The sequence below is a fragment of the Antechinus flavipes genome, chromosome 4 (genome assembly GCF_016432865.1).
Source record: "Antechinus flavipes isolate AdamAnt ecotype Samford, QLD, Australia chromosome 4, AdamAnt_v2, whole genome shotgun sequence".
Lineage (NCBI taxonomy): Eukaryota > Metazoa > Chordata > Mammalia > Dasyuromorphia > Dasyuridae > Antechinus > Antechinus flavipes.
Genome location: NC_067401.1, coordinates 197,287,254 through 197,315,011, shown reverse-complemented (window position 1 = coordinate 197,315,011; position 27,758 = coordinate 197,287,254). Strand labels below are relative to the sequence as shown.

At 42.5% G+C, this 27,758-nt stretch overlaps 1 protein-coding gene across 2 annotated transcripts; it reads left to right on the top strand.

The window, feature by feature from the left end:
- CCDC167 (coiled-coil domain containing 167) lies at nucleotides 1-26,481 on the top strand. 2 transcript variants are annotated; one of them, XM_051996829.1, is made up of 4 exons: nucleotides 1-141; nucleotides 22,194-22,288; nucleotides 22,867-22,919; nucleotides 23,123-26,202. In XM_051996829.1, the coding sequence occupies exons 1-4, from the start codon at nucleotides 100-102 to the stop codon at nucleotides 23,224-23,226; spliced, it is 294 nt and encodes a 97-aa protein (XP_051852789.1). In that variant the 5' UTR covers nucleotides 1-99; the 3' UTR covers nucleotides 23,227-26,202. The 2 variants fall into 2 exon arrangements, with proteins under 2 accessions (XP_051852789.1, XP_051852788.1); XM_051996828.1 differs by having other exon boundaries at nucleotides 24-141; nucleotides 26,110-26,481.
- The last annotated feature ends 1,277 nt before the right edge of the window (nucleotides 26,482-27,758 follow it).

Below are 27,758 nucleotides of genomic sequence, written 5' to 3'. Positions count from 1 at the left end.
CTGTTGACCAATGAGAATGAGGCACGATAACGCGCGCCTGCGCCGTAGGGGCTGCAGGGGCCCCAACGGGCGGTGACTCGGGGGAGTGCTGCCGGGAAGATGCCTAAAAAGAAGCGGGAGAATCTGAGCGTGGCTCAGGAGGTGAGGGGAGGGGGGGAGGTGCGCCCGGGTGGTACGGTCTTGATTCTCGCACCACCCTGCGGCACCGAGCGTTGGGTCTGCCCGGCTCCCGCAGGGCTTGCGGGCGGGAGGTGGCGGGGAGCCTCGGGTGGAGAGAGGGGTTAAGGAAGAAGAAAGAAAAAGAGGGGGCTGAAAAAGGGAAGAAAAAAGGGGGGGTGCTTAGGCAAGAGAGCTCGGGAGAAGGACGTCTGGGCGAGAGAAAAAGGGGAGGGGCTGCAGGAGAAAGGAACAAGGGAAGGGACTGCATAGGAAGGAGAAATGTGGAGGGGGCTGCAGGAAGAGAGAATGGGGGAGGGCCGCTGGGCGAGAGAAAAGGGGAGGGGCTGTCAGGGAAGGGAACAAGGGGAGTGGGCTGCGGTGGAAGGATAAAAGGGGAGTGGGCTGCAGTGGAAGGATAAAAGGGGAGGAGGCTGCCAGGGGAAGGGAACAAGGGGAGTGGGCTGCAGTGGAAGGATAAAAGGGGAGGAGACTTCAGGAAAAGAGAACCAGGGAGAGGGCAGCTAGGCGAGAGAAAAGGGGAGGGATTGGCAAAGGAAGAGAAGAGGGGGAAGGAACTTCCAGGAAAAGAAGGAGGGAAAGGAACTGGAAGAGATGAGAAAGGGGGAAGGACTGCTAGGAAGAAAATAATGGAGAGAGGGAGAGAAAAGGAGAGAAAGCTTCCAGCAAAGAGAAAAAAGGGAGGGGCAGCAAGAGAAAAGAAGGGAGGGGAGAAACAGCTAAAAGGCAAGAGGGGAAGGGGAAGATGCTACTTTGGGTAGACATGAGCAGGAGAAATCCTAAAATTTGGAAGTAAATTCGCTACCTATGTGCAACTCCCTAGGCTAAACCCTGAAGGGGGAACAAAGGGAACTAAGTATGTGTGACCTGTGATTTCTTTGCTGTGGGTACTCCCTTCATACTTGAAAATCCCAACATTAAATAATTTACAACCTTAGCGATTGAGCTGAGGCTTAGAGATAATAGTGAGCTGCATTTGAGCACAAAGCTTAGTCACAAAGGTGAAACCTGAAATGGGTCTTCCTGAGCAAAAACAGGGTATTCTTTTCATTATGTCAAGCAGAGTGACCAGGTATTGGTATAGTTATTTTCATTCTGTCTGATAATGGACTGCCCGTGTGACCTTAGGCAAGTCCTTTCACTTTACAGATGAATTTCTTCATTTGTAAAAATGAGGATTGGACAAGATAGAGGTTTTTGAGGTTCCTTCCAAATACTGTGATCAGACCAAAAGCAATAGGTTGTTACCGGAGGTTTTTGAGCAATGTGACACAGTCAGAGTTGTGCTTTAGGTCAGTTTAACAGATGCATGGAAATTAGAGGGGGACAGATTGAAGATACTAGTCAGATTGTTGGAATGTTCCAAGTCAAGATAAGGGCCTGAACTAGGATGATGGTCCCTGTGAGTAGAGAGAAGAGTAATAGAAAAATGTTGTAGAGGTAGAATCCTCATGACCTTGCTATTGATTGATTGGAGGAAGGGGGAAGAGAGAAGAAAAGGAAAAATCAAGAATGATTCCAAAATTTATTTATATATTTAAATAATGTAACAAAAATAAGGAAGTTTGGAGCAGATACTGAGGCTTTCCAGGTGATGTGGTGATGGAACACTAGCAGTTAAGAAGACCTAAGTTCAAATCCAGATTCAGACACTAGCTGTATAACAATGGACAAATCACTTAACCTCTGTTTGCTTCAATTTCCTCACCTTCAAAACTGGGCTAATAGCATTTATATCACACCAACAACTGGGGTTGAGTATCAAATGAGATAATATCTGAATAAAGTGCTTTGCAAATCTTAAAAGTGCTATATAATTGCTAGCTATTATTATTATATTATTATAACATTAATAATATATTATTATGTAAGAATTTCAGGAATTCAAGAGGGAGATTAGGGCTGTATATGTAGAAGTAGGAGTCATCTGCATAAATATGATAATTAAACCCATAAGAACAGATGAGTTCACCAAAAGAGAAAATGTAAAACAGTTTTGGAGGACAGAAGATACATTAAACTGAGGACAGGTTAAAGGGGACCCTAGCAGAAAGCCAAAGGAAGCTAAAGTGATCAACAGACCAAAAGGCATGGCAGCCAAAAGATGGGTTTTGGTGAGATGAATAGCAGGAGCATATTGAGCCAAGATTTTTTCTTAAAAAAAAAAATAATAATACTTTATTTCCCCCCAATTACATATAGACCGCTTTTAACTTTTTGAGTCCATTATGCTGGGGTCCCCTATGAATGATTTAGCATTTCTCATCAATACAATGATTCAAGACAATTCCAAAGAACTCATGATGGAAAATGCTATCTACATACAAAGAAAAAAAGTGATGGAGTCTATATGCAGATTGAAGTATATCATTTTCATTTTATTTTTTTTCATTTTTCCTTTTTGTAAACTAATTCTTTTTGCAAACTGTCTCTTCTTTCATAAAATGACTAATATGGAAATATATTTTATATGATTAAAAATATATAACCTATATCAAATTACTTAACATCTTAGAAAGTGAGAAAATTTGGAACTCAAAATTTTATAATAAATGAATGTTAAAAATTGTCTTTACATGTAGTTGGAAAAAGTAAAATACTATTCAGAAATAAAAAATACAAATCCAAAAAATTTTGTTGCATTCCAAATTCTCTCCATCTCCTTTTTTCTCCCCCTGTTATTGAGAAGGGACCAAGATTTTCAAAGGTAGAAGATACTGTCTAGTTGAACTGACGAACTACAGACAATTATGATTTGAAATGTGGGGGAAAATGATAAAATGAGGATCCCAAGTAGGACAAAAAACAGAGATTTAATAAGACATAGAGACCTCTCTGGATGGATGTCTCAGGCTGGAGATGTTGACAATGGATTTAGCCCACTGGTAGAAAGCTGAAGAGGGCAGAACAATACAATTATCAATCAGTCTGAAGTGAAAGAAAAGCAGCAGAATCTTGTAGTAGATGGGACAGTGGACTTGGAGTCCCTACTGTGTTTATCAGTTTCCTCATCTAGAAAAGGACAAGGTTGGATACAGTGACCTCAAAGCTTCCTTCCAGCATTGTCTGTTAATCCTATGAGGAATTTGCAAGAACAGTGGAGTTGAAGTGTAGAATAGAATTAAGAAGCTAAAACCAGAAAAGGTGATGAGGGAGATAGATTTTTATCTCTACTGTTCTCTATACTGGCAAATGGAGTCTCTTTTCTCTGGTACTTGTCTTTCTAATGAGATTCTGAATCCGTAGCCTGTGCACTGAAGGTCATTAAACATGTCAGGATCCTCTCCCCGAGAGGCCAGTAATTGACTCTGTTAATTGCATCTTTTGCCTAAGTTTTGGAATTCTGCCTGTTCTTTGCTTATAGTCTTAATTTTGACTTTAATACCTTGTGGCATAGTGGTGGGAGTCAGGAGGCTGGGGTTCTGGTCTCAGTTCTGCCATTAACTCTCTAGGAGGCCATGAAGCCTCGGTTTCTTCATCTGTAACGCGAGCAGATTGAGCAGTATGGTCTCCAGAGGTCCTTTCTCCAACTCTAAAATTCTAAGATCTGTGATGTATGACCACATAAGATGAGAAGCTTTGTGATTTCAAATTGCTTTAGAATCTTCTGGTAATGTCACAGAGTTTTTTGTTGTTACTTTTGTTTTAAGCTGGCACCGGATCCATGGAATAAAGAGAATTGTAATAGAAACATGGTTTAATAAGGAGATTATGGACCTTAAACTGTGTGGTCTTGGGCAGATTGATCCCCCTCTTATCTGTTAGGTGCGGGTAGTCCCTTCCAATTCATCATCCTGACTGTAAAACAGCAGCTAGGTGGTGCAGTGGGTAGAGTGCACAGGAAGACCTAAAGTTCAAATCTGCCCTCAGACATTTACTAGCTAGATTACCTGGGACAAGTCACTTACCCCAGTTTGCCTTGGTTTCCTTATCTGTAAAATGAGAAGGAAATGGCAAACCACTAAAGTATCTTTGCCAAGACAACCCTAAATGGGATCAGGAAAAGTCACACAAAACTGAAAAATGACTCAATGATGGAGCAGGGGTGAGAACCTTTTTCTTCTGGGGCAAAAGAGTTAAAAAGGGGAGCTGGGAATGGAGAGGGAACTCTTGCTAGGAAAAGAGGTTGTCCAGCACTTCCTTTTCCCGTGGATCCTGGAAATGAATATTTGCTGACAGATTAGGTGAGGTACTGGGACTGTGGTTACTACAAGCAAGAAGCTCTTCCCCTCCTTCCCTGTCAAGAGTGATAGGAAAAAGCCCCATTCACTCTTTGCTCAATATGGCTCTTCTGTGAAGTAAGAGGCATCATTTCTGTCCTCAGATACTTCTATTTTAATTCTGGGGAAGAAAATATTTGTGAACCAACTTGAAAAAAATTAGCTTTCCTCAAACAGAGCTTGTTGAGTCATTTTCAGTCCTGGACCCCATTTGGGATTTTCTTGGCAAAGATACTAGAGTAGTTTGTCTTTTCCTTCTCTGGCTCATTTTACAGATGAGTAAACTGAGGCATTCAGGGTTAAGTGAGTTGTCATACAGGATCTCATAGCTAGTAAATGTCTAAGGCCAGATTTGAATTCAAGTCCTCCTAACTCTAGGTCCAGCACTCCACCACCGAGGCAGCAGAACTGCCTATTAACAAAGGAATCTGAAACCCACAGGCCTTCTGCTCAATTCCTCACCACTAGCAACTCCTCTTTCTCCCTCCCCATGCCAACCCAAGGCTTGAATATTGGGCTGATGCTCAGTAACATAGATATTGTGCTTTTATTAAAAGTCTTATACTCAGAGCCAATGAAGTAGTGATTTAATCAAAAACGTTTGTTAATCTGATGAGCGCAATAAAAACCACACAAGTGAATAATCTCAGCACCTGCAAACAGCCTCCACTTGTTGTAAAGAAGCAATTACCAAGCAGGCTACAGTCACTCCCCAGGGCTGTCTCAATTCATCTGTACCGGGCAGTAGCTTCCCTGGGTACCTGGGACAGCTCCTTCCCTGTTACTTTATAGCTCCTCTCTCTTAGACTATTTATTTTCTCATCTCTTGAGATCCCAGGATTGAATAACAGGCAGTGGGGTCTTAGGATCTAGGTTCTGAGAGATTCTGAATAACAAGAAAATTATATTAAAGTGATGAAGAAAATCCCGCCCTACTGCTAATTTTAATGTTTCATGGAAGAAGGGGATGATTTTTTCACTAATATTAATTGTAGAATCCTGGCACAGGAAAAATCTGCTTAAGCTTTTTATCCACAATAATAAACTGTGCTTCAGTATTTAATAATTACATTCCATCCTTTGGAGGCAGATGGTTCAACTTGGCATCTTTAGATAGTGCTACAAGAACACACTGGTCAAGCCTCATCTAGAATATTGTATTGCTGTTCAGTCGTGTCCAACTTCTATGACCCCATTTGGAATTTTCTTGGCAGAGATACTGGAGTGTTTTGATATTTCCTTCTCTGGCTCATTTTACAGATGAGGAAACTGAGGCAAACAGGGTTTAATGACTTGCCCAGGATCACACAATGTCTGAGATCTGATTTGATCTCAAAAAGATGAGTTTTTCAAAGTATTAGCCCAGCACTCTAGCCACTGCACCACCTGCCTGTCCCTAATGTTGGAATCTTTATCTATTATATAAGTTGGAATATACTGATCCAACAAATACACCAACATTTATTAAGCCCTTTGCTGTCAGTTAATCATTGAGCATTCATTAAATGTTCATCATATACTGGATATTGTGCTAAGTACTATGGACACAAAGAAAAAACAATACCTATCCTCAAGGAAATTACATTCTAATAGTGGTGACAATATGTACATTAATAAGTATATGCAAGATTCATGGAGTAGATACAAGATGACCTTAAAGAGGAAGCCATCTGCAAAGGTGAAGTTTTGAACCAAATCTTGAAAGAAACCAGGGATTTTTTCCCCTGAGACAATTGGGGTTAAGTGACTTGCCCAGGGTCACACAGCCATAAAGTGTTAAGTGTCTGAGGACAGATTCGAACTCAGTCCTCCTGACTTCAGGGCTGGTGCTCTATCTACTGCGCCACCTAGCTGCCCCAGAAACCAGTAATTTTAAGAAGGGTGAGGAGGGAGAGCATTCTAAACTTGGGAGGCAGCCTATACAAAGTCATTAAGATGGAAACAGAGTGTCATCTGTGATGAATTGTCAAGTAGGCCAGTATGGCTAGACCATAAACTAGGTGGAGAGGAACAATGAGTAAGGAAGCAAGGAGCCAAACAGGATTTATATTTGATTTTAGAGGTAATGGGGAGCTGCTAGAGTTTATTGAGTAGGGAGAGGGTGATTTGGCCAGATCTGTGCTTTAAAAGTAGTAGAGAATAGATTAAATCAGGGAAAGACTTGAGTTATGGAAATCAGTCAGGGATCATTACAGTTGTTAAAGCAAGAGATGACAAAGGCCTGAGTCAGGTTGGTGGTTGTATGAGTGGAGAGGAGATGTTTATGAGATATATAGATGGAGATAGAAATGACAAAATTTGACAACTGGTTATGTGGAATGTCTTTCATTCCATTGGTGGTGCCTTTAATGGTCATAAGGGAGGGGTAGATTTGGGAAAGAAAGATTATGAACTTTCTTTTGGACATACGTTGACTTCGAAATGCCTATGGAACATTCTAATATGATATCCAGTAGTCCAAATGTAAGGTTGCAGCTCAGGAGAAAGATGGGAGCTGGATATACATATATATATCTGAAAGTCATAGGGATAATACATGATTCCATAGTTAATGAGATCACCAAATTAGAAAGTAGAGAGAGAAAAGAGAAGGGAGGCCAGGACAGAGCCTTTTATACCTAACCTTAGAGGGTGTAGTGTGGATGAAGATCCTGCAGAGGAGACAGGGTAGGAAGATAGGAAGAGAAACAAGGAAGAGCAAAAATCTCAGAAAGGAAAGCATATCCTGGAAGAGAGAGTGATGCAGAAAAGTCAGCAAAGATGAAGACTGAGAAAAGGTCATTAGATTTGGCAATAAAGAGATCATGGCCATGTGCAAGGAGTTGAAGCAAAGACAAAATTCAAAGATTTGGGTGTGAGTGAAACAATAGATTCTGTCTATGATTCTGCAGACTGGTCAGGTGCTACTCTGTGCCATCAGCCTAGATATGAGAGGGCAATCCAAATGAGCAGTAGTTCTGAAAATGAGATGATGCTTAAGGAAGTATTATTTTACCACTTAGGGTCAACAGATTTATTTAGGTCTAGAAGGAAAATTAAATATTATCTAGTTCAGGGCTTCTTAAACTTTTTATGTTTGCAACCCCTTTTCACCTGAGAAATTTTTACACAACCTCAGGTTTATAGTTATATAAAATAGATATGCAAATCAAACATTTACTGATAATAAATCACATTTTCACAACCTCCACATTCACTTATACAACCCTACAGGCAATTGTGACCCACAGTTTAAGAAACTGTGATCTAGTCCAATCTATTTATTTTACAGAAAAGGAAACTGAGGTTCTTATTCCAGAATCACCATGCGGCAGATTAAGAGATCAGACATTCAAACTAGCAGAGAATTGGGAAGCTAAGAAGGGTTTTAAGCTGAATTGATAAGGAAAATACAGATATCTCAGTTCTGGAATGGTCTCCTAAAGGGAATGGCCAACTGTCTGTTTGAGGCTGAGCAGTCATCTTATTTCCAAAACTTGAGAGACAACACTTTTATCCTTTTCCTTAAAGGCTATGCCAAGCCCAAGAGGTAACTGGAATGGAGATGGCCAGCCAAGAGACTAAAGGGACATGCTTTTTCTTTTTTCTTTTTTTTTTGGCCCTGTTTCCTCCCCCAGCCTGATATCAGGAGATGGTTCAGGGACCACTGACCAGTAAATGAGCCCCGCCTTCTGCCAGGCAGAAGCTACAGGTCTGATTTGGGCAGGTGATTTCTCTCTGCTGCCTCTGTTTGGCTCTGATCCACTTGACTGGGGTCAGGAGACTAAAACCTCATTACCTAACACTGCTGGATGTCAGCGTGTGTGAAGTGGCTGTTTGCCAGCATCTTAATTAATGAATTCATAAGGCACAGAGTAGATGCCAGTTCTTGAAAAGTGCTTTGAGCCTTTCTGTGATGAAGAAGCTTTTACTAATTCATCACAAAATGTATATTGAAGGAGAAGGGGAAAAAAACAACAAACATACACCAAACAACCTCCTGGCCCCAGGACAACTGAGGACTTGAGGAGGCAGAGACTGACTTATGTGCCTGCTTCAGCCTTGATCTCAATGTACTAGGAGGTCCCAGGCATAGTATGCAGTTACTATGTCCCCTGTGAAAATTCTGTGCCTTGCTTATTTGTATGTGTCCATATAAAGATGGTACACCATTGTTCTTAGTTCTCAGAGGTTTTTCCTAAACGATTTGAGCAAGCTGACTGCTCTGGGTTATGAGACTATATAAGGAAAATTTGAGAGCCTCCCACCCTTTTCATTAGGGGAGAAATTCCAAGTAAATATTAGAAAAATCCTGGGAGGGTGATTGGTTTTGGGTTTTGGCATTTGGCAGATGCTTTTTCCATGTCAGTGAATCTCCATGACTCCTGCTCAGAGGGACCCATCTGAAAGGGTTAATGGCCTGATCAGTGATATTGCCAATAGCATGATGTGCCTACTATAGGAACCTGTTCCACTTATGGAGAGCCATATGGACTGGAGCGCTGGCTAACTGGCTGAGATATTTCTATGGATCTATGAGTTCATCTTTGTGAACTTTTCTTGCTGCCACTGTGTATATCAGCCCCTGACAGTGGCCCATGTTCTTTTTCCAAGGTGATTCAATAGAAAGTACGTGGGTTTTGAAGTTAGAGGACCTGGTTTCAAATCTAGTTCCTTCACACTGATGAGCTATGTAATATTGAACAAGTCACCCAACTTTTTTGTCTCAATTCCTCACTTATGAAGAGATTGGACTAGATGGCTCCTGGAGTCCCTCTTCCAGCCCTAGATTATAGAATCCCATGGTACAAGTCAGTGATAATATGGCACAGCCTTTACTATGGACAGTGTCCTATTGTGGTAAAATTCCCGACTCTGGTCATAAGCTAGTGTTATTGAAGTACATATATATTGCTAGAAAATCCATTTTATTTGCAGTAGAATGGTGGCAATAATAACTAACTCCCATAACTCTGGGAATTTGGATCGTAAATTTTAAGCTCAAAGAAACTCTAGAGATTATTTTACAGATAAGAAAATCCAGAGGTTGTACAAACATTATTATCCCCATTTTATAGATGCAGAAAACAGGCTCTGAATTAAGCATTTTACTTATAATCACACAGCTGTGAAGTGTCTGAGGCAAGATTCAAACCCAGATGTCTTGGATCTAAGTCCAACATTCATCCAGACTGCTTCTCCTGCATCTTTTTCTTCTCCTTAGATGAAAAAGTAGTGGGAAAAGGAGAGACTTGTTTAATTTCCCACCCTTTCTTCCTCAATTGTCTTAATTCTTTAATCTTTTTGGTGCTACTTCATTGGGATGCTTAAAGAAATTATGTTAATCAGTCAGTCAACAAGCATTTATTAAGTACTAATATTATACTAAGATTAGGGTTGAGATATTTGTAGTGAGGGGCTTTGGAAAAGTGATGAGGCCTGGATTCTATCTCTCCTTCCTCTCCATGTACACAGAGCAAACTATGCTTTATCAAGGTTTATGACACTATGGTGATGAAGAGTTTTCATTGATATATGCTATGCTATAAGTAGGTACTTGAATAAGACAAAGCACTTATTGTATAGAATTATTCATTATGGAGAAACTTTTAAGATCAGAGCAACATATCACTGTATTAGGAAGATGGCAGCTTCTTGAAGTTAAGGGTTGTCACCAGTAGCCCATACTAGGTATCTAATAAACACTTGCCCAATGAACCAATATCTCTTTAACCATATGGGACAGAAACAGCTTTGATAGGTAGGAGGCTTTTTTCATACAGGAAGGATGTGGTCAGACTCTCGGGACCTCTAAGCAGATGTCTCCCAACTGTAATTAGTGTCTCTCAGTCAGTTTTTGTCATTTGTTCTTTGTCCTATTTACACACGCCTTTCCCACTAGAAATGGGACAATAAGACTGCACTGAGAACTATCCAAAGTGAAATAGCTGGTTTCTTTCCCTAGAGCTTCTCACAGGCAGGTACCTTCCAAGGAGATAAAGGCTACTCAGTACACATTCTCTGTACTCTGATACCAGTGGGACTGAACACCATAGCAACTCCATCAATGACTGCCCTGAGATTGCTACAGAAGGCAGCCCACTCTGTGGGACCCAGAACCAATGCAAGCTTACTTTTTCTCATGCCCAGAAAGCATAAAACACCCCTTACCTTCCACCCTGCCTGAGTTGGGGTTAATAGGGCACAATTTCTTCCTATTTGTTTGGGCTACAAGAAAATCTCCAATCAGCATATTGCTTCAATTCCATCCTGGCCCCACTAGGGAGAACTGAGCTATCATCTTCAGCCCCAGCTCCCTGTATTTCTAGTGTCAGCAGAATAATCAAAGCTGCAATTGAAATCCCCATTATAGCAAACCGTGGAGACTGTATCTTGCCTCAAGGAACACAAGCAGAGACGGGACCCTGACCCTTGACAGTCCACTTGGCGAGGAGCAGAATCAGACCAGTACAGGCCTCCTTCCTCTGAAGAGGTCTGACTCATGACTTGATTTCCACCAGAGAACTGCTGAAAGATGTCCCAGAGGGGATTTCAGGAAAATTTTACAGTTTCTCTTAACTCGGCATTTTTATGCTCCATAGGACCCAGGGGAGACTTCCCGAAAGCTCTGAGAATAAGGTGTTATTCCCTAAGTCGGGAGAGATGATTTTGCTTCACTGCTTTGATGCTGTTTTACCTCTGATGAAGCATGGTGGAAATGTGAGCCACTAAGGCATCTACCCTGCTATGCCTGTAGAATGCTAGGGCTATGTCTGTGTGCATAGTACCCTGATTCAGAAGGTCCCTCAGAGAGTGGCAGTGAGATATTTGACTCTCATGGCACCTGCCAGCCATGCTACATGTGTTGAATCTAAAACCCTCACCCACACCTTGAAGAGGTGAGGCAGCCTTTTTGTTTCATCCTCAACCTTGGCAGCTGGCTGACATTCACTAGTAAATCTGAAAAAAACACGATCTGCTTAGATGATCAATACGGAGCCAGCTAGAAAGGACCTCAGACACTATCTGGTACAACTCCTTCATTTTACAAATGAGGAAACTAAGGCGGAAGGTTATGACTTGTCCAAGGTTGTCCATTTGGTAATGATCAGAAAAGTGCAACAAGAGAACTGTTCGGTTCTGCAAACATATTGTATCTAGGATATACTGCAACATATCTAACATATATAGGACTGCTTGCCATGTAGGGGAGGGGGTGGAGGGAGAGAGGGAGGGGAAAAATCGGAACAGAAGCGAGTGCAAGGGATAATGTTGTAAAAAATTACCCTGGCATGGATTCTGTCAATATAAAGTAATTATAAAATAAAATAAAATATTTAAAAAAAAAAGAAAAGGGATTTGAACCCACTTCAGATTAACATTTGATCCAATCAAGAAACACATTATGTGCTATATGCCAGGACACATTGGGGAATACAAAGAAAAGCAAAAGACAATTCCCAAAGTCAGTGGGTTCACAGCCTAACGGTAGAGACAACAAATAGACAACCATAGACAGAATAAATTAGAGGGAAAAAAAAAACAACAGAAGAAAGGCACTAGAATTAAATATTGAGAAAGGCTTCCTATAGAAAGTGGGATTTTAGCTGGACTTGAAGGAAGCCAGACGAAGCCCACTAACTCCATTCCAATGTTCTCTTTACTCTGTCTTGCTGTCTTCTCCTCCCATGCCCCTCACGTTCACCCAATGCATGAGATTTTAATCTGGAAGGGACCTTTGGGAATCATCTCACCAGCTCTTTTCTTTTACAAATGAGGAAATCAAGGACTCAACAAGGTTAACTGACTTAGGATCATAAGGTAATCGACTTAGAGCTAGAAGAGACTTTAGAGATCATCTCATCATAACATCACCAGCTGGAGTTTAGAGAGGTCATCCCATCCAATTCCCTCACTGTACAAATTAGGAAACTGAGCCCCTGAGAAGTAGAATAACTTGTTCAAGATCACACTAGTAGTAAGGATCACAACCAAAATTTGAACCTAGATCCTTTAGTGTCAAATCCAGTGCCTTTCCATCCCATTGTGCCTTGCCCAAGAACACAAAGACGGCAAATAGTAGATTGGAACCCAAGTGTCCTGAAAAGGCAATATACTTTCTGTTGGACATGCTGACCTTATTGATGAATTCATTTGAAATAAGCTTGAATACCAAAAGTTGCAGGGGACCTAAAGACCCAGTTGGGGGGAGGAGGACTGTTGAGTTTGTTGCTATTTTCCTTCCAAATCCCAAAGAATTACTGTCTCTTCCCACCTCTGCTAGCCCATACACTAAACCCTTATTTTGCCTCAGAATGTGTTTCCTGTAGTTCCCCGTGTTAGGCTATATCTTCTTTTCTCCAATGATTACCTCCTTTATGCACCACTATGGATAGGCTAGACAATCTTTAGCATTTAAACTTCTTGAGTGGGTGTTGTGAAGTTCTTTCTCCACTATATCTTACCTACTAGGCATCTTTCTTTTTTTTGTTTCCCTTGTTCCTCTCCAGATTATTTTACACACTCTTCCCTACCTGTTCATCCTCTTGATCTTAAAACTGCTCCCAAACTCCTAAAATAGACAGTCCCACTGTGACATACAAGCCTTTAACCTCTCCCATTCTTCTACCTCCTCTTGTTGCCTCCATCCAGTACAGTTAGATGAAAGATATGACACATGAAGTAGAGCTGAAATCTTGCAGGTAGTAAGAGAAGCACTCACAAGGGAATGGAGTTACTTCCTATTCTTTTCTGTCTCTCCAGCTTTTATTCCCCTAGTATTTATCTGATAAAACAGACTTTAAATTGGAACTGGGAAGCAGGACAGGAGGAGAAAACTGCTTACCTTTCTTTACCAAGCTAGATACCATAGAGAGTATCAGCTACCACATAGCAAGAAGAAAAGCACTAGAAATTCTCAGGAGACAAAATTCAAGAAAGGAACTAGCAATAAAACCATGGTCTTAACATTTCTATAACAAAGTATAAAGTATGGCTAACAAGCAAGATGAACAAGAGAACCTAATCCGAGGAAGAAACTGTTTTAGCCCTGAGCTTGATGTTTTGAGAGACAGGAAAGAATACCAAATGTAGTCTTTGCCCCCCAAATGACTGCATGATGTCTCTGCTTTGCCCCCGTGGACTTCAGCCATATTTCTTGTACCCAATAGTTTATTTCACTGATCTGGCTTGGATAGGAACCTATTTTTTGTAGTTTTCTATTAATTCAGTAAGCTTTTATGCTAGATGCTGAGCATACAAAAACAAAAATGAGATAGTGCCTGCCCTTCAGAAGTTTATATTCTAATAGGAGATATGGCAGTCATGCAAATAAGTACAAGTATACAAATTATCACATAATTTCAAGGAGAGAGGGCTAATAATTAGTGCTATTGACTGATAGGAGACATCTCGGCCATGTTTTCCAGAGCAGTCTCTGAGGGAGAAACAAGAAGGAAGTATATTCCAGACATGGGGATCACTTAAATAAAGTCAGAGAGGAGAAGATGGAATATCATGTACTGGCAGAAACAGACAAGTTTGACTGGAACAAAGAATGTGTAACAGGATACAATATGAAAAAGGACTAGAAAGTTGAGTGGAAACTGCATTGTATCAATGTTAGGGACTAAGTATGGTGGAAAGAGCCCTATATTTGATGTCAGATGTGGAGCTAGGGTTGAATTATGGTTATGCTATATAGCACGTGACCCCACATGAGTTATTTAACCTCTGTGGGCCTCAGTTTCCTCATCTGTAGAATGCAGAGGTTGGACTACATGACTCCTAAAGTCCATTCATTCTCATGGATTCTACAATTTCCAGGTCCCGTGTGTGTGTGTGTGTGTGTGTGTGTGTGTGTGTGTGTGTGAGAGAGAGAGAGTATATGCACCCAGACACCTAGTTTTGTGTACTACAGAAGATCTTTGGTACAGATGGAACCAAATAAGAGCCTGGTACTATAAACCATTTTATTTAAGAATGAGTGATAAGATTTTATGGTATCAAATTTACTTTCTTATTTAGTTTTACATGTCACTGTTTTTGTTATTTTATGTTATGCATACTTTTTATATATATTTGCTGACCCCCTCACTTGAATGTAAGCTTCTTGCAAAATAAGACATAGTTTCAGGACAAGCTAAGTGGGTGCAGTGGTTAGAGCACCAGCCCTGGAGTTAGGAGGTTCTGAATTCAAATTTAGCTCAGACACTTGATGCTAGTGGTGTGACTCTGAGCAAGTCACTAAACCACAATTGCCTTACCAAAAAGAAAGAGTTTCATTTTTTGTATTTATATCTCTACCATTTGACAGGTATGGGGCTCATAGTAATGTTTAATAAATACTTGTTAGTTGATTGGACTGATATGTTCAACAAGCCTTTATTAAGTACTAACCATGAGCAAGGCATTAAAGAAATGAAGACAACATGAAAACTGAATAAACTAATTCCAGGGGTGGAGGGACCGTGTTCACAAATCAAGAATGACTCTTTAAAGGGAGCTGGGGATTCCAAGAGACAGAGATGGGAAAAGAGAACATTCAAAAAACTTGGGAGCAGTCAGTGGAATGAAAGCAAAGTGTACAATGGAGTAGTGATATGAGATCAGTCTGAACAGATGTAGATTAGAGCCAGCTGGGAAGGTTTTTGGTTTGCTTTTCATATTATTCCCTTTGATGCCCACTTTGCTCCAGTCAGACATAGAGGTTTATCACGGACACTATAGGGAGCCATACCTTCTTGATCCTGGCTGGCCACCCCCTGAGAAGTTAGTTATTGGACCCTCTCTGTGGTGGTTGAAAGAAACTAAAAGGTTTCCTTTCTGAGGCAGGCCTGGCTTCAGGTTTCAAAGTCTTGTCTCTGGCATGTTGGTCTGCCTCAGTTCTCCTGACTGCTGCTCCAGGATGTGCAAACTCATTCTTGATCTCCAGCTCCCCTGCATGTTTCTGCCTCCTCATCAGTGCAGTTTACTGTCCTTTGAATGTCAGTGACCCTCCTGAAATGAAGGGGGACAGGAAAGAACTGAGTACACTACTTGCAGTCCACTAGGACCCCCCCACCCTCAAGTACTTCCTGGTGGTTCATTCTCCCTAGGATACACTCCCATCCAGCTTTCAGTCTCCTCTACTTAATAGAAGCAACAGCTGCTGTGACTCCTGGTGATCTTCCCACAGTGGCTATTACTAATATTGTTAAAGGAGCCTCCTTCCTATTCTATGGTTCTTGTTATCCAGTGGGTCAGTCATCCAAGGATTTCACCGGTCTTTTCTTCTCCTGGCCCATTAGCACAGATATTCAAGAGCTGCTTTTGCTTCAGTGAGTGCTGAAGGGGAGTATGGCTCGTTTGCCAATTTCTTGCATTTCCAGCCCTGGGAATCATGCAGTCATGCTGGGACATCTCCTGAGAATAAATTCATGGCTGAATGGAAATCCTTGAGCCTTCTCTTCTCTCAGAGACTTTCTCTCTGAACTACTCTCCACTTCCAACCCCCACCCAACCCCAGTCCCATATCTACAGCAGCTGGATTTTAAAGAAAGGGAAATTGCTATTTAGAAACTAAGAGGAGAGGGCCCTTGGTGGAACATAAATATTCATGGAAAGAGGTTAGAACTTCAATCCCTAAAACCCTGATTTGTGTTCACCCATTTAAACCTCATTAAAAAGTGGTGAATGAAAGTGGGAATATCCAGGGGAGCCACTGATGAATTGGGCTCCATGCAGATAAAGGCCTCAAGCTGCCAGCTCTGCGGGCAGTGCCCAGAGCAAGTGACAGATTGGCTTGGCCACTAATCATTTGCCAACCTCAATTTTAGGATTTTGCTTAGCATGAGCCCAGCCTCTTGCTCTCTAGAGACTTTATTGTTTGGGCACCTGGTGACTTCCCGGAGCTGAGTCAGAATGGAAACATAACCCATTCCCAGAGATCAGGAGCCTTATTCTTCATAAGCAACCAAGACATAAGGACTACCCCTCCCCAGTAGGCCTTCCTTGTGACTCCTGGGATCTAGGGAACCAGGGACAGGATGGAAGACTGATTGTCCTATCTTAGGAGAATAGAAGGTTTTCAGAAATAACTTTTGGTGGCTTGATTGGCAGCCCTTTAGCCTCAGTTGCCAAGTAAAATATATTTCAGCTCCATGGACCTGACCCTCAACTCTGTGGTTAATACTACATGACTTTGACTTAGGGTAGGAATCAAAAGCAAACTGATTGTGTTTGCCGATTCCTGCAGTTCAGATCAAAAGATCAGAGATTTAGAGCTGAGCACCAATCCAGCATCTCCAGCTGCCCATTTGACATCACCTATAGAAATCATTAGAAATCTTGAGTCCAATTATCTTTTCCCCCAAACTCAGCTTTCTTAACTTATTTCTTTTGAGAAGGTCGTCATCATTCTTCCAATTAAGAGGTTTGAAATATAGAAGTCACACCAGCCTCTTCTGTCTCCTTCACTATCCCAGTCTCTATATCCAGTCCATTGCCAAGACTTATTTATACATCCTTATGGTCTCTTGTGTCCATTCCCTTCTTTCTGTTCGCATCATAAACCCCCTCCCCCTTCTCCAGAAATTCATCACTTCTTCCCTAGCCTTAGTCACTAGATTTATCTCCTTGCTTCCACCTTCTCTCTTCTCTAAGCCAACTTCCATACACTGACCAAACTGATATATTTAAGTCAACAAACATCCATTAGACATTTCTATGTCAGGTACTAAACTAAACTTGAACTTGAAAAAAGTGCCTGGCTTCAAGAAAATTGGATATTATTGGGAAAATATGTATGAATTATATAAACAATACAAGGGAGTTGGGATTGGGAGTAAGGGATCCTCATTGGGGAGTCAGGGAAAATTTCATTTGATAATATGACTTTCAAATATATAGCACTTACTGGGTGCTAAGCACTTCACAAATATTATCTCGTTTGATTTTCACAAGAACCTTTAAAGTCAGTCAGTGGAATGATTGTGTGTGGAAAACCAGCAAATTGGCCAGCTGGGTCAGAAAGCGAAGTACATACTATCAATCTGGACAGATATAGATTATCTATCTATAGTCTAGAAAGGTTTTTTGGTAGGGAGGTAGCTGCTAGGGCAGCAAATGGAACATGAAACCTGGAGTCAAGAAAACCTGAGTTAAAATCTAGCCTCAGATACTTGCTAAATGGGTGACTCTGGGCAAGTCACTTAAGTCTGTTTGTCTCAGTTTCCTTGTCTGTAAAATGATCTGGAGAAAAAAATGGCAAATCACTCCATTATCTTTGACAAGAAAACCCCAAAAGCATACCTTTGTGACTACAAAGCATCAGCCAAGACTGAACAACAGCCACAGAGTGCTGTTACAATCCCCATTTTGCAGATGAAGAAACTGAAGCAAATAACTTGCCATACAATTAGAAAGTATCTGAGAAAGAATTTGAACTCGGGTCTTGCTCTCTCCTGGCCAGTCTTTCTCCACTCTATCACATAGCTGCCAAGATGGTGCTTGATCTGAGTCTTGAAAAAATATAAGACTCTGAGGCAAAGATTCCATATACTTAAGGGAGTTTAATATTTGGCTGGAGGTGGCCAGTGCACAGGTGTGGAAATGGGGTATCATATGATCTGACCAATAGGGTAGGAAGTGCTAGAAATACAGGTTGGGGCCAAATTGTAAAGGCCTTTAAAAATAAACCAGAGGGGTTTATATTTCCAACCTAGAAGCAACTGGGAGCCATGGAGTTTATTGAATAGGAAAATGACATGGTCAGACCAGAGCTTGAGGAAAAGCACTTTGGCCACCGTGTGGAGGATGCATTGGAGTGGGCAGAGACAGAGTTGTTGTTCAGTCAAGTCGGGCTCTTTGTGACCCCATCCATGGGGTTTTCTTGGCAAAGATATTGAGATGGTTTGCCTTTTCCTTCTCTATATGTCTCCATCTTATAGATGAAGAAATTTAGGTAAATAAAGGTTAAGTATTTTGCCCAGAGGCACACAACTATTAAGTGTCTGAATCTATATTTAAATTCAGATCTTTTGACTCTAGACTTGGTGCTCTATCCACTACACCACCTAACTACCCAAAGACAAAGTAGGGAGACCATTGCAATAACTCAATTGAGAGGTGATACAATAAACTGAGATGCTGGCTGGTTGAGTCGTTTGAAGGGAACTGATTTCAGAAATATTTGGATTGGATATATGGGGGGAGGGAGTGTAGGTTGAGGATGACACTCAGGTTTTGAATTCAGATGACTGAATTCAACAAAATATTTGTTGAATATTCAACAAAAATATTGCAATTCTGAAGAGGGATGAGCTTTAAGGAAAATGTAATTGGTATCATTTGGAATGTGTTGAATTTAAGTTTTTATAGGACATCCTGTTTGTCCACTAAACAGGTGATGATGTGAGACTAGACCTGAAGTGAAAAATGGAGGTGGAGCATATCATTTCTCTGCTCAAGAAGGTTTCCCATTGGCTTTAGGATAAAATATAAACTCCTCTGTTTAGTTTAGAAGGTATTTTACAATCTAGCTGTAGCCTATTTTTCTAGGCTGATTACATGATACTCCCATATACATACCTCATACCAGCCAAACTGACTGACTTAACTATTCCCTGTACAGAGCATTCCATCTCCCATATTACACAGGCTGGCTCCTGTCAAGGCTCAGCTCAGTTGCCACATCCTTCAAGAAGACTTGGCTAATTCTCCCAGTTGTTAATGTTACCCGCCTCTGCCCCCTTCTAATCTCACCCCATCACTATGTATTTATTCTGTATCTACGTAAGTGTGCTCTGTTGTATCTCGCTCCCATTCCCACAATAGAAGGTAAGCTTCTTGAGGGCAGACTGAAATTTACAAGAGAGAAAACTTAAAAGATAAAATAGAACTGTCCAAGGTCCTACAACCTGTAAGAATTGAAACAGACTCAAACCCAAGTTCTCCAAACGCAGTGTTCTTCTCAATAGGAAATATGCTTCTGTAATGTAAAGGAAAATTGTCTAACTATTGCCTGGAGTGCTTCCCAATGTCAAAGTAGAACAATTTGGAGATTCTAGAATCAACCACAGAATCTCTGATTTTTCCTCAGGTTCCAAGACTCTCCTTTCCTCACTTTTCCCTGTCTATCTCTAAGGATTATTTCATTAAAAGTAGGGACCAATGATAAGACCAAAACTGCCAGCTTCAAATATAGACAATACACCTACAAATTTATGTGAAATTCCAGAGTTGCAGCATCCTAGGCTAGAATGATGAAACATTTGGTCTAGAAAGAACCTTGAAAAATCCTCCAAGAGAAACTGAGGCCCAAAAAAGCCTAATACGGTCATACAGAGCCAAGACCTAAAGATAAACATTCTAATTTGCAATCTGGGGTTCTTTTTATCATCCCCACAAATCCCAAATCCCAAAGGGCAGAAAACAAATCAGTCAAATATTAGGTTTCTTCTAAATAGGAACCATATCTTATGCTTCCACTTGAATGTTCCCACAATCTTCAGCACTCCCTGAGGAGCTTCCAAATGCCAACTTTTAGGACTAGCCTCTGGAAATTCACCTGGATAAACTCTTTGCTGGAAACTGAAGGCTCTTTTCCCTTATTATCTTCTTTTCTTCTTCCTTTTTCATCCTTTCCTTCCTTTTCCCCTCCTTCCTTCATTTCTTGTCCTCTTTTTTCTTCTCCATTCCCTTTCCTCTGCTCTTCTTCCTCCTTTCCTTTCCTCCTATTCACCCTTATATTGTTTTCCCTCTTTCGCCACGCTCCTTTTTCTCCATGCCCTCCTTTCTTCAATCCTCTTCCTTCTTTGATCAATACACAGGGCTAAATTGGATGATAAAAGATCAGGCTACATTAGTACAAAGCAGAAGACAACTCTTCCTGATGTGATTGGAGTAAAGGATCCAATATATAACAGTGTGTTGTAGATTGGTTTATTGTAGAATTTTATAGGTACACTATATACCATTCCAAAGCTTCTTCAAGCCCTAGAGTTCCAGAGTTACTTTCTTCAACATTTGCCCATAATCTGACCTCAAAGCCACCTATCTGGCCTCTAAACATGGGAACCAGGAATCCTCCCTCTTCAGGCATATTCACCATTTCCCTGTGGTGGCTGGTTCCCTCCTGACAATCTTCCCCTTGATGCCCATTAGCAGATTAATGAAACAATTAACCAGGCAATTAACTCAAGTCTCTGCCGGTGCTCCCTCCTGCAGGGCCCTAGTGTAAAGAATTTTGAGTTGGCAGAGCTTTAAGATTGGTGGAAGAGACAGACAGGTTACCTGGAGGGTTATCACCTGGACTGGGCATGGGCCTGTGTAGGGAAGCAGCTGTCACCTAAAATGGATGGGAAGTAAAGGGATAAGTAATAAGGACAGCAAGCCACAGAAGAGAAGACATTAACATCTAAGTATCTTTACTGGCAGTTCTGAGCTATCTTCACTAACTCCAGAAGCCTGGGATCTGGTATCCTAGACCTCGGAAGCACAGATTGCAAAATATATTTTTAGGTTGATTTTCTTTCCTCCCCTCTCCCCCACAGAAGAAAAAGCCCCAAAATGGAGGAAGTAGAAGACCAAGTGAGAAAAGGAGCAGTTTTCTGTCCCTTCCTTGAGAAAAGTCACAATTTCTCTGGACTTCTGTTACCCCATCTGTGAAATGGGCAGAATGAATAAAAAGTATTGTGTTTTGTGTCAAATTTCAGAAGTGAGACAGTCATTGCCGTCAGAGAGATTACATTCTAATGGGAAAGACAGCACATGTCAGAGTTGGGATTGGGAAAAGGAAGAAAGGAGGATCCATAGAGGGCCAGAATGCAGAAAGTGTGGTTTGAAGATGGCCAGAAGTATTTCCTCAATATTCTTCCTGCCCCACTCCCCTCATCATAAAAATATTGTGAGAACCAGTGAGCTCAAAGATGGACAATGGAAGCATTATAGGAACTCAAGCAATTGACTATCAGTCAAATCTTGATTATCTGTGGTCTAAATTATCCTGGAGCACCTAGGTGGCACAATGGTTAGACGCTGGGCCTGGAGTCAGGAAGAGTTCAAATATGATCTCAGATACTTACTAGATATATGACCCTGGGAAAATAAATCTATTTGCTTTACTTCCTTGTGTGTAAGATGAGCTGGAGAAGGAAATGGCAAATTATCCTAGGCCTTTTCTTTGCCCATACAGTCTCATGTTGTCTGTAGTAGGACTGAGATGGGAGATGGCTAACTTCAGGTACCATCCTGAGCTAGAGAGAGACTGAATTCCTAAACCCCAGTCTATAAAAATCCATACATAAGAATTAAAGAGATTGGGTCTATTTCATTTAACAAGACAGATCCCTCAATTTTGCAACCTCTAGAGACCCACAAGGGGTCTGGAATTGAAGACCCTCCATTTGTAGGTGATTCTAGCATTTCCTTTTGGTAGCTTTTGATAAAAATATTACCCTGCAACCAGAATTATTCCCCTAGGACTGCATCCCTGAAAATAGAAGCCAATGAGAAAATGTGTTTCACTGCTTATAAAGTAACCTAGTAAGAACATATTTCTTTCATTAAGTGAGATATACCTGGGTGAAGCTATGTGTGTTCGATAAATACTTGCCCAATGAAAATAGAAACGCATTTGTGTTAAGGGATTAGCCACCATTGTGTTGGATTACAATAATAATAGCTCACATTTCTACAGCCCTTTATGGTTTGTTGGATTTGGTTGTTGTTGAGGTTTGGTTTTGTTTTACAAAGCACTTTTCTTCCAACAACCATCTGTTGCCCTGTTCTCCCCTCCTCTCCATCTACAGGGGGATTATCTGGAGTTGTCTTTTTCAGATAGATGGGCTCGAAGAGAAGCTGTCCCTGTGTAGGAGGAACCTGGAGGAACTGAACATCCGCCTTCGCAGGGAGGAGCTGAGCCCAGAGGCCAGGTAACGCTGCTCTCCTGCCAGCTGGGCCCGGAGCTGTGGGCCCCCTGCTAGTTCCCCTTCTCCCTCCCTCTCTCTCGAAACTTTCACCCCAAAGCCAACCAGGCATCCCGAAGAGGCCAGGCCCCGATGCAGAGTGGTGGAAGAGAGAGGCGTTAGCTCACTCCTAGCCTCTCTCTTCTGCCCCCTGCTCCCCCACCCTAAGCATCCAGTCTCCCGCTGGCTTTTCTTCTCCACTGCCCGAGGCGTGCGGGGGGGGGGGGGAGGTTGGAGGGGGCCCCCCCAATTTTCTCTTCTGGGCTCTCATGGACCAGAACTGTGTATCTATAAAAGAAACCATTACTGTCATTGTTCTTTGCTGCCTTCTTTCTCTGATACGTATCTTTCCAGGCAGATAAGCCTCCTTAAGGCCCCTTTTCTGGATCCAACCAGTTTCCTCTTCCAGGGGGTGACGGGAGGGGGGCGGTTCCTTCTTCCTGTGCCCAACAGAGAGAGGTCTGGGAGGGAAAGGAAGGGGCCAAAGCTGCATCTCTACCTTTTAACCCTAACTCTCCCCCTCCTCCCCCAAAAAACCCTTCTAGGAGAGCTCTGGAGAAAGAAAAAAACAACCTGACAAGTAAAGCCTCCAGCTATGGTAAGATTTTCCTCAGACCGGATTGCAAGTAAGCGCAGCCTGATTTTGGTGGTGGGGTGCGGCTGCCCCCTGCTGGTCAAAGGGGGTGGGTGGGGTTATAGGCCACAGACCTAAAGCACCTAGAGTTGGGGGAGCGGGGGAAAGGAACAAAGCTTTCTTGTAGCATGTCAGACTTTAGAAACCATCCCATCCTAATTTTGCAGAGAAGGAAACTGAGGCACAGAGAATCTTCTCTGGAAACCCAAGATTTCACACGCACAAAGTCCACCGCTGCTGTCGGTCACACTCCAGGGCGAGGGAGAACTGAGGTAGCAAGGGACTAGGCTGAGTTCTGAAAAACACTCGGGTGGAGGTCGCAGGTTAGAACGAGGAGGAAGCTTAGCTCCTTTGGTCCAACCCCATCGTTTTTCATGCGGGAAAGAAGAGCCTTAGAGAGGGAACGGCCTTCAGATACAGTAGCTCTCTCTGCCTATGGACATGCAGACTCCCTTAACAGCAGACCACCTGTCTCTGGCAGGAGAGGCTGCTCTACAGCAGCTCTACGGGGGAATGAGAGGGGATGAGATTTTGCCAAACTTATTGGGCTTCACTGAACCTCTCTTGGGTGGGGAGGACCCGGTGGGGGGCTGAATTTTGGGGAGGCACAATTCTCCCCTCCCAGGCAGCCCCAGCAGTCTGCCAAGCAGCCCGAGAGAGGAACGGGGCACTCCCTCCGTGCCCTCCCCGAGAGACCCCTGGTTCCTGCCACGGGGAGACGTCCCCAAGCTCCCTTCTGGTCCTCATATTCCGTTATGGCCAAATGCCTCTCGGTCGCTTCTGCTCCCCAACCTTCCTCCTATGCCTTCATTCAATATTCCCCGGGGGTCAAGGGTTGGCACTTCAAGCCTTGTCTTGCCCACAGGACCCAGAGTGGGGTCATACTGCCACCTGCTGGGTTGCAGTAACAGGACCCAGCCAGAACCTGAACTGAGAAGCAGGGAATGTGGGAGTGAGTTAGCCTCTGACAAACCCATTCACTCTGCCCCCATCTCCAAGGCCAGGGTGGGAGTCAGCCTGGAAAAGACATTCTCCCTCCCCTCAGCTCAGAGGGACCAGAAATAAAATAGGAACAAGGAATGACGTGGGATGTGGGAACTGATTGGTCAAGGGGCCTAATAGTTCACATAAAATATTTGAAATGTTATATGGCACTTTTAACGTTTAGAGCATTTTCCTTAAAACCACCAATCTCTTCTAAACTCCATTTATTCTTTTGTGGCTATCACTGTCCTTCAGTCACCAAGTCTACATCCTTGGAACCTTCCCTCCCTCTGTCTCTCACCTTACATGGTCCCACCCTAATTTAGGGCCTTATTACTACTTTCCTGTATTGGAGCTCCAGTTTCCAGGATCTCCCTTCTCAAATACAGTCTCCTCACAGCTGCCAAAATAATCATCTTAAAAATGTCATTCCCCTACTCAAGAATCCTCAGTAGCTCTCTCTTGCCTCAAAGATAAAGTACAAAATTCTGCTTGGTATTTATATAGCCTTTCACAATCTGGTTTCAAAATTATTTTACATTATCCCCTTAATACATTTTATACCCAAAACTGTTAAACTTGCTGTTCCCCAGATTTGTCTCTTTACATAGGCTGACTATGCACTCCCCTAATTGTTCTCTCCTCTCAGGTAATTACAAACATAATTACTTGTTTACTATGTACATATGTGTATATACGTATGTATGTATGTGCATATACACACTCCACTCCATCCTACCCTTACTCCCAACAGAATATAACTCTTGGGGGAAGAGGAACTACTTTTGCCTGTCTTTCTAATACATCTCTCAAAGTAGACAGACATTCAAAAAGTGACTGTGGAGATTGAATTGGACTAAAACTAGCCCAAAGATCAGTCAAGGGTCAGAATATCCAGATTCAAATCCTACCTGGGTCTCATATTTCCTCATTTTTAAGGTAGATCAGACTAGATGGCCTGCAATCCCTTTCAGCTCTATGCCTAGTAATATTCCTATTTTACAGATAAAGAAACTGAGGCTCTGAGATTGTAGTTTACTCACTGTCACATAGCCAGTGAGTATGAAACAGTATCTGAATACAAGTCTCTTGACTCCAAGTCCAGTACTCTTTCTACTAGATTTGTTAATCTTATGTTAGCTATAAGAGCTACCCCTAGACAGGAATTGGGCTTGGTAGTCTCAAGGCAGGTGAATAACTTTAAAAGGTTCTAGGATGGTCCTCCTTAGCCCCTCTAACAGCTCAACCAACCGAGGAGGGGTAGGTAATGCTAAGTTTGGAACCTACAAGTGCAGATTCTTCTCCGTCTTCACATCCTGACTCCCACAGCTGGCCTCTACACAGAACCAGGAGTTAGCAACATTACAGTTAAGTTTCCCCAGTACATAATTATGACGCACCTACCAGGAGACTTCAGGGTCTGACTTGAATATAAGGACATTATTCAGATGGGTCCCCTTCCTTGAGGGTCTATCACACTTACCAGAGATGAGTTATGTGCCTCAAAGAATTAGTGACCAGCAGCCCAGAAAGGAGTCCTAAGGTTCATCTTGGCTCTGCAACCAATTGCGTGAACTTGGGCAAAATCATTTATTTCCCTTCCCTTTGTTTTACACTGATATTTCTTCCCACCCCTTTCATCATAAACATTTTTAATGACCACTTTGGGTTTTTTTTTTTTTTTTTAGTATGTCGCTTTAGCCAAGAGGCTAAATCATTCAAGAGAATGATTTCTGAGGGCTTTTCCAGCTCCAACAATTTAGCTTTATGATTCCAATGATAACTATTAATTATGATTGAGACACCCCGCCCCTCTTCTCTAGCTTCCCTCTTACCAACATCTGTTCTCTACCCCTGGTTTCTCTCCCTCTAGGTTACTTTGGCCATCCTCTTCAGGCTCAACAGCATTTAAGAAAAGATGATGACATAACAGTGGGCTTGGGGGAAAGCATGTCAAGGTTATACTTGAGCTAAATTCTGGGGCCCCCAAGGGTATATACATAGAGAGCTAGGTTGAACAAGAACATTGGAGTTGGTGTGACCAAGAAGGTAAGGAGCCTGTTAAGTATTCCCAAATGCTAGGGTAATACATAGGTAGTCACTGCTGGAGGTGGACCATAAAGGAGGCAGCCCCTCCATCATACGGGGGCGGGGGGGATTTTCTTCACAGAAAGGGAGTTGAAGTCCCTTCGGAGAGAGAACCGTAAGAACACGCTGCTGTCTGTGGCAATCTTCTTGCTCCTTCTTCTCGCCTATGCCTACTGGACTATGTGACCCTGCTGGGTTCCATTGAAGTTGTGATGCTTTTGGAGGAAGTGGACTAGAACAATGAAAGATGTCCCTCTTTCTGGACTATATCTGCTGCCTCCCAAAGATGCCTGCCTCCCTCTCGAGGCCCAGACTTTATCAGGAGGTTGGAGGCTGGGCCTATCTAGCCTAAGATTCTGGTACCACATCTTGTACATCAGCAGAAAATGGTGCTGGTTCCTTCCATGGAGAATGGCCAATAAAGAAATGTTCAGATTGCTATTTGTCAAGTAAATGTGTCTTCCTGAAGCTGAAGGGATGATTGGGGAGAGGGAGGAAATGTTGGGGGAAGGATTCAGGAACTAGCTCCAAGAAGTCACTGGGTAGGTGCTTCTGGCAGAGGCCTGAGGGAAAAAAGTGATAAGCTTCCAGATTCTCTTTTCAACAGTGCTTTTGTCAGCTCACAGTCCCCTCAGGCGCTCTGAAGCCAACCAATAGGGCCTTCAATCCTTACAGAAAAATGAGGCCATCAGAACTGTAAAGCAAAGGGAAACTAGGGGGCCAAAAGAAGCCACAAAACCCAAGGGCTCAGGAAGTTAATCCATCATGAAGGGGAAGCTGTGTGAATGAGCAGCAACACAGCCATGGTAATGACCAGACAGACATATGGATGACCATGGCCAGTAAATTAGAATTGGCCTTGCAGTGAGGGATGGCTGCAGGTCAGGGAAGTCACCCATGGTTTTGGCAGTTCAGGTACAGCACACAGACATACTTGCTCTGCCTTCCTCCACTGCCGCAGCGTGGAGACATAGGACAGAAATAGGGGAGGGAGATGGGAGGCTGGAGGGAGGCCACAGCAAAGCAACTAAAATGATAAAGGGGCTCAACCAGCAAGGAGGCAAGATTAAACCAATTAAATATGCAAAACAATGAGGAAAAGAGAAGCCCCGAGGAACTGAAGGCGATGAAACATTAAGGAGGGACCCTGGGGTTACTAAAGAGAGGGAGGCAGCAGGATGGAGCCTAGGGAAAGTGGGGAGAGGTACTCTGAAAGGAAAAACCACTAAATAATTTGGCTAGCCATTATGTCTGACTTGGTCCTAAAGGGATAGGGAAGAGCCATGTTACAGAGCAGTCCAGGGGCTAGAGGCAGAGTGAGAGGCTGGGGGAAGGGGTCAGTGAAGCCATTCTTCCCCGCCTCCTTCCAGAGTCTAAAGTGACATTAATTAGCCTGCCGCTTCTGCTATTTTAGTCTCACAGACAGATCTTGGATTGTAGCTATGTCACCAACTGGCCAGCTGTGTGATTTATGTAACTGAGCAAGGCAGGTCCTTCCACCTCGGCCTTGTCAGGAAGAGAATCCAATCCTCCCCACCAGCTCTATTTTTACAGAGAGCAACATGACAATACCAGATTGGACCTTCCTGTGGGAGTCCTATTCTCCAGCACGTTAGAGACACTTGATTTTAAAGCTCCCTCATTTCCCTCTTTTTTTTTTTGGTATCACCTCAAAGACCAGATAGTCTTCAACCAAGTCAGTCAATTCCCATGCTACAAAACTACAATTCC

Coding starts and splice junctions, on each gene's coding strand:
- CCDC167 (XM_051996828.1), top strand. CDS start 100: ATGCCTAAAAAGAAGCGGGAGAATCTGAGCGTGGCTCAGGAG. Junction 142..22,193: donor ATCTGAGCGTGGCTCAGGAG/GTGAGGGGAGGG, acceptor TGTCTTTTTCAG/ATAGATGGGCTCGAAGAGAA. Junction 22,289..22,866: donor GAGCTGAGCCCAGAGGCCAG/GTAACGCTGCTC, acceptor AAACCCTTCTAG/GAGAGCTCTGGAGAAAGAAA.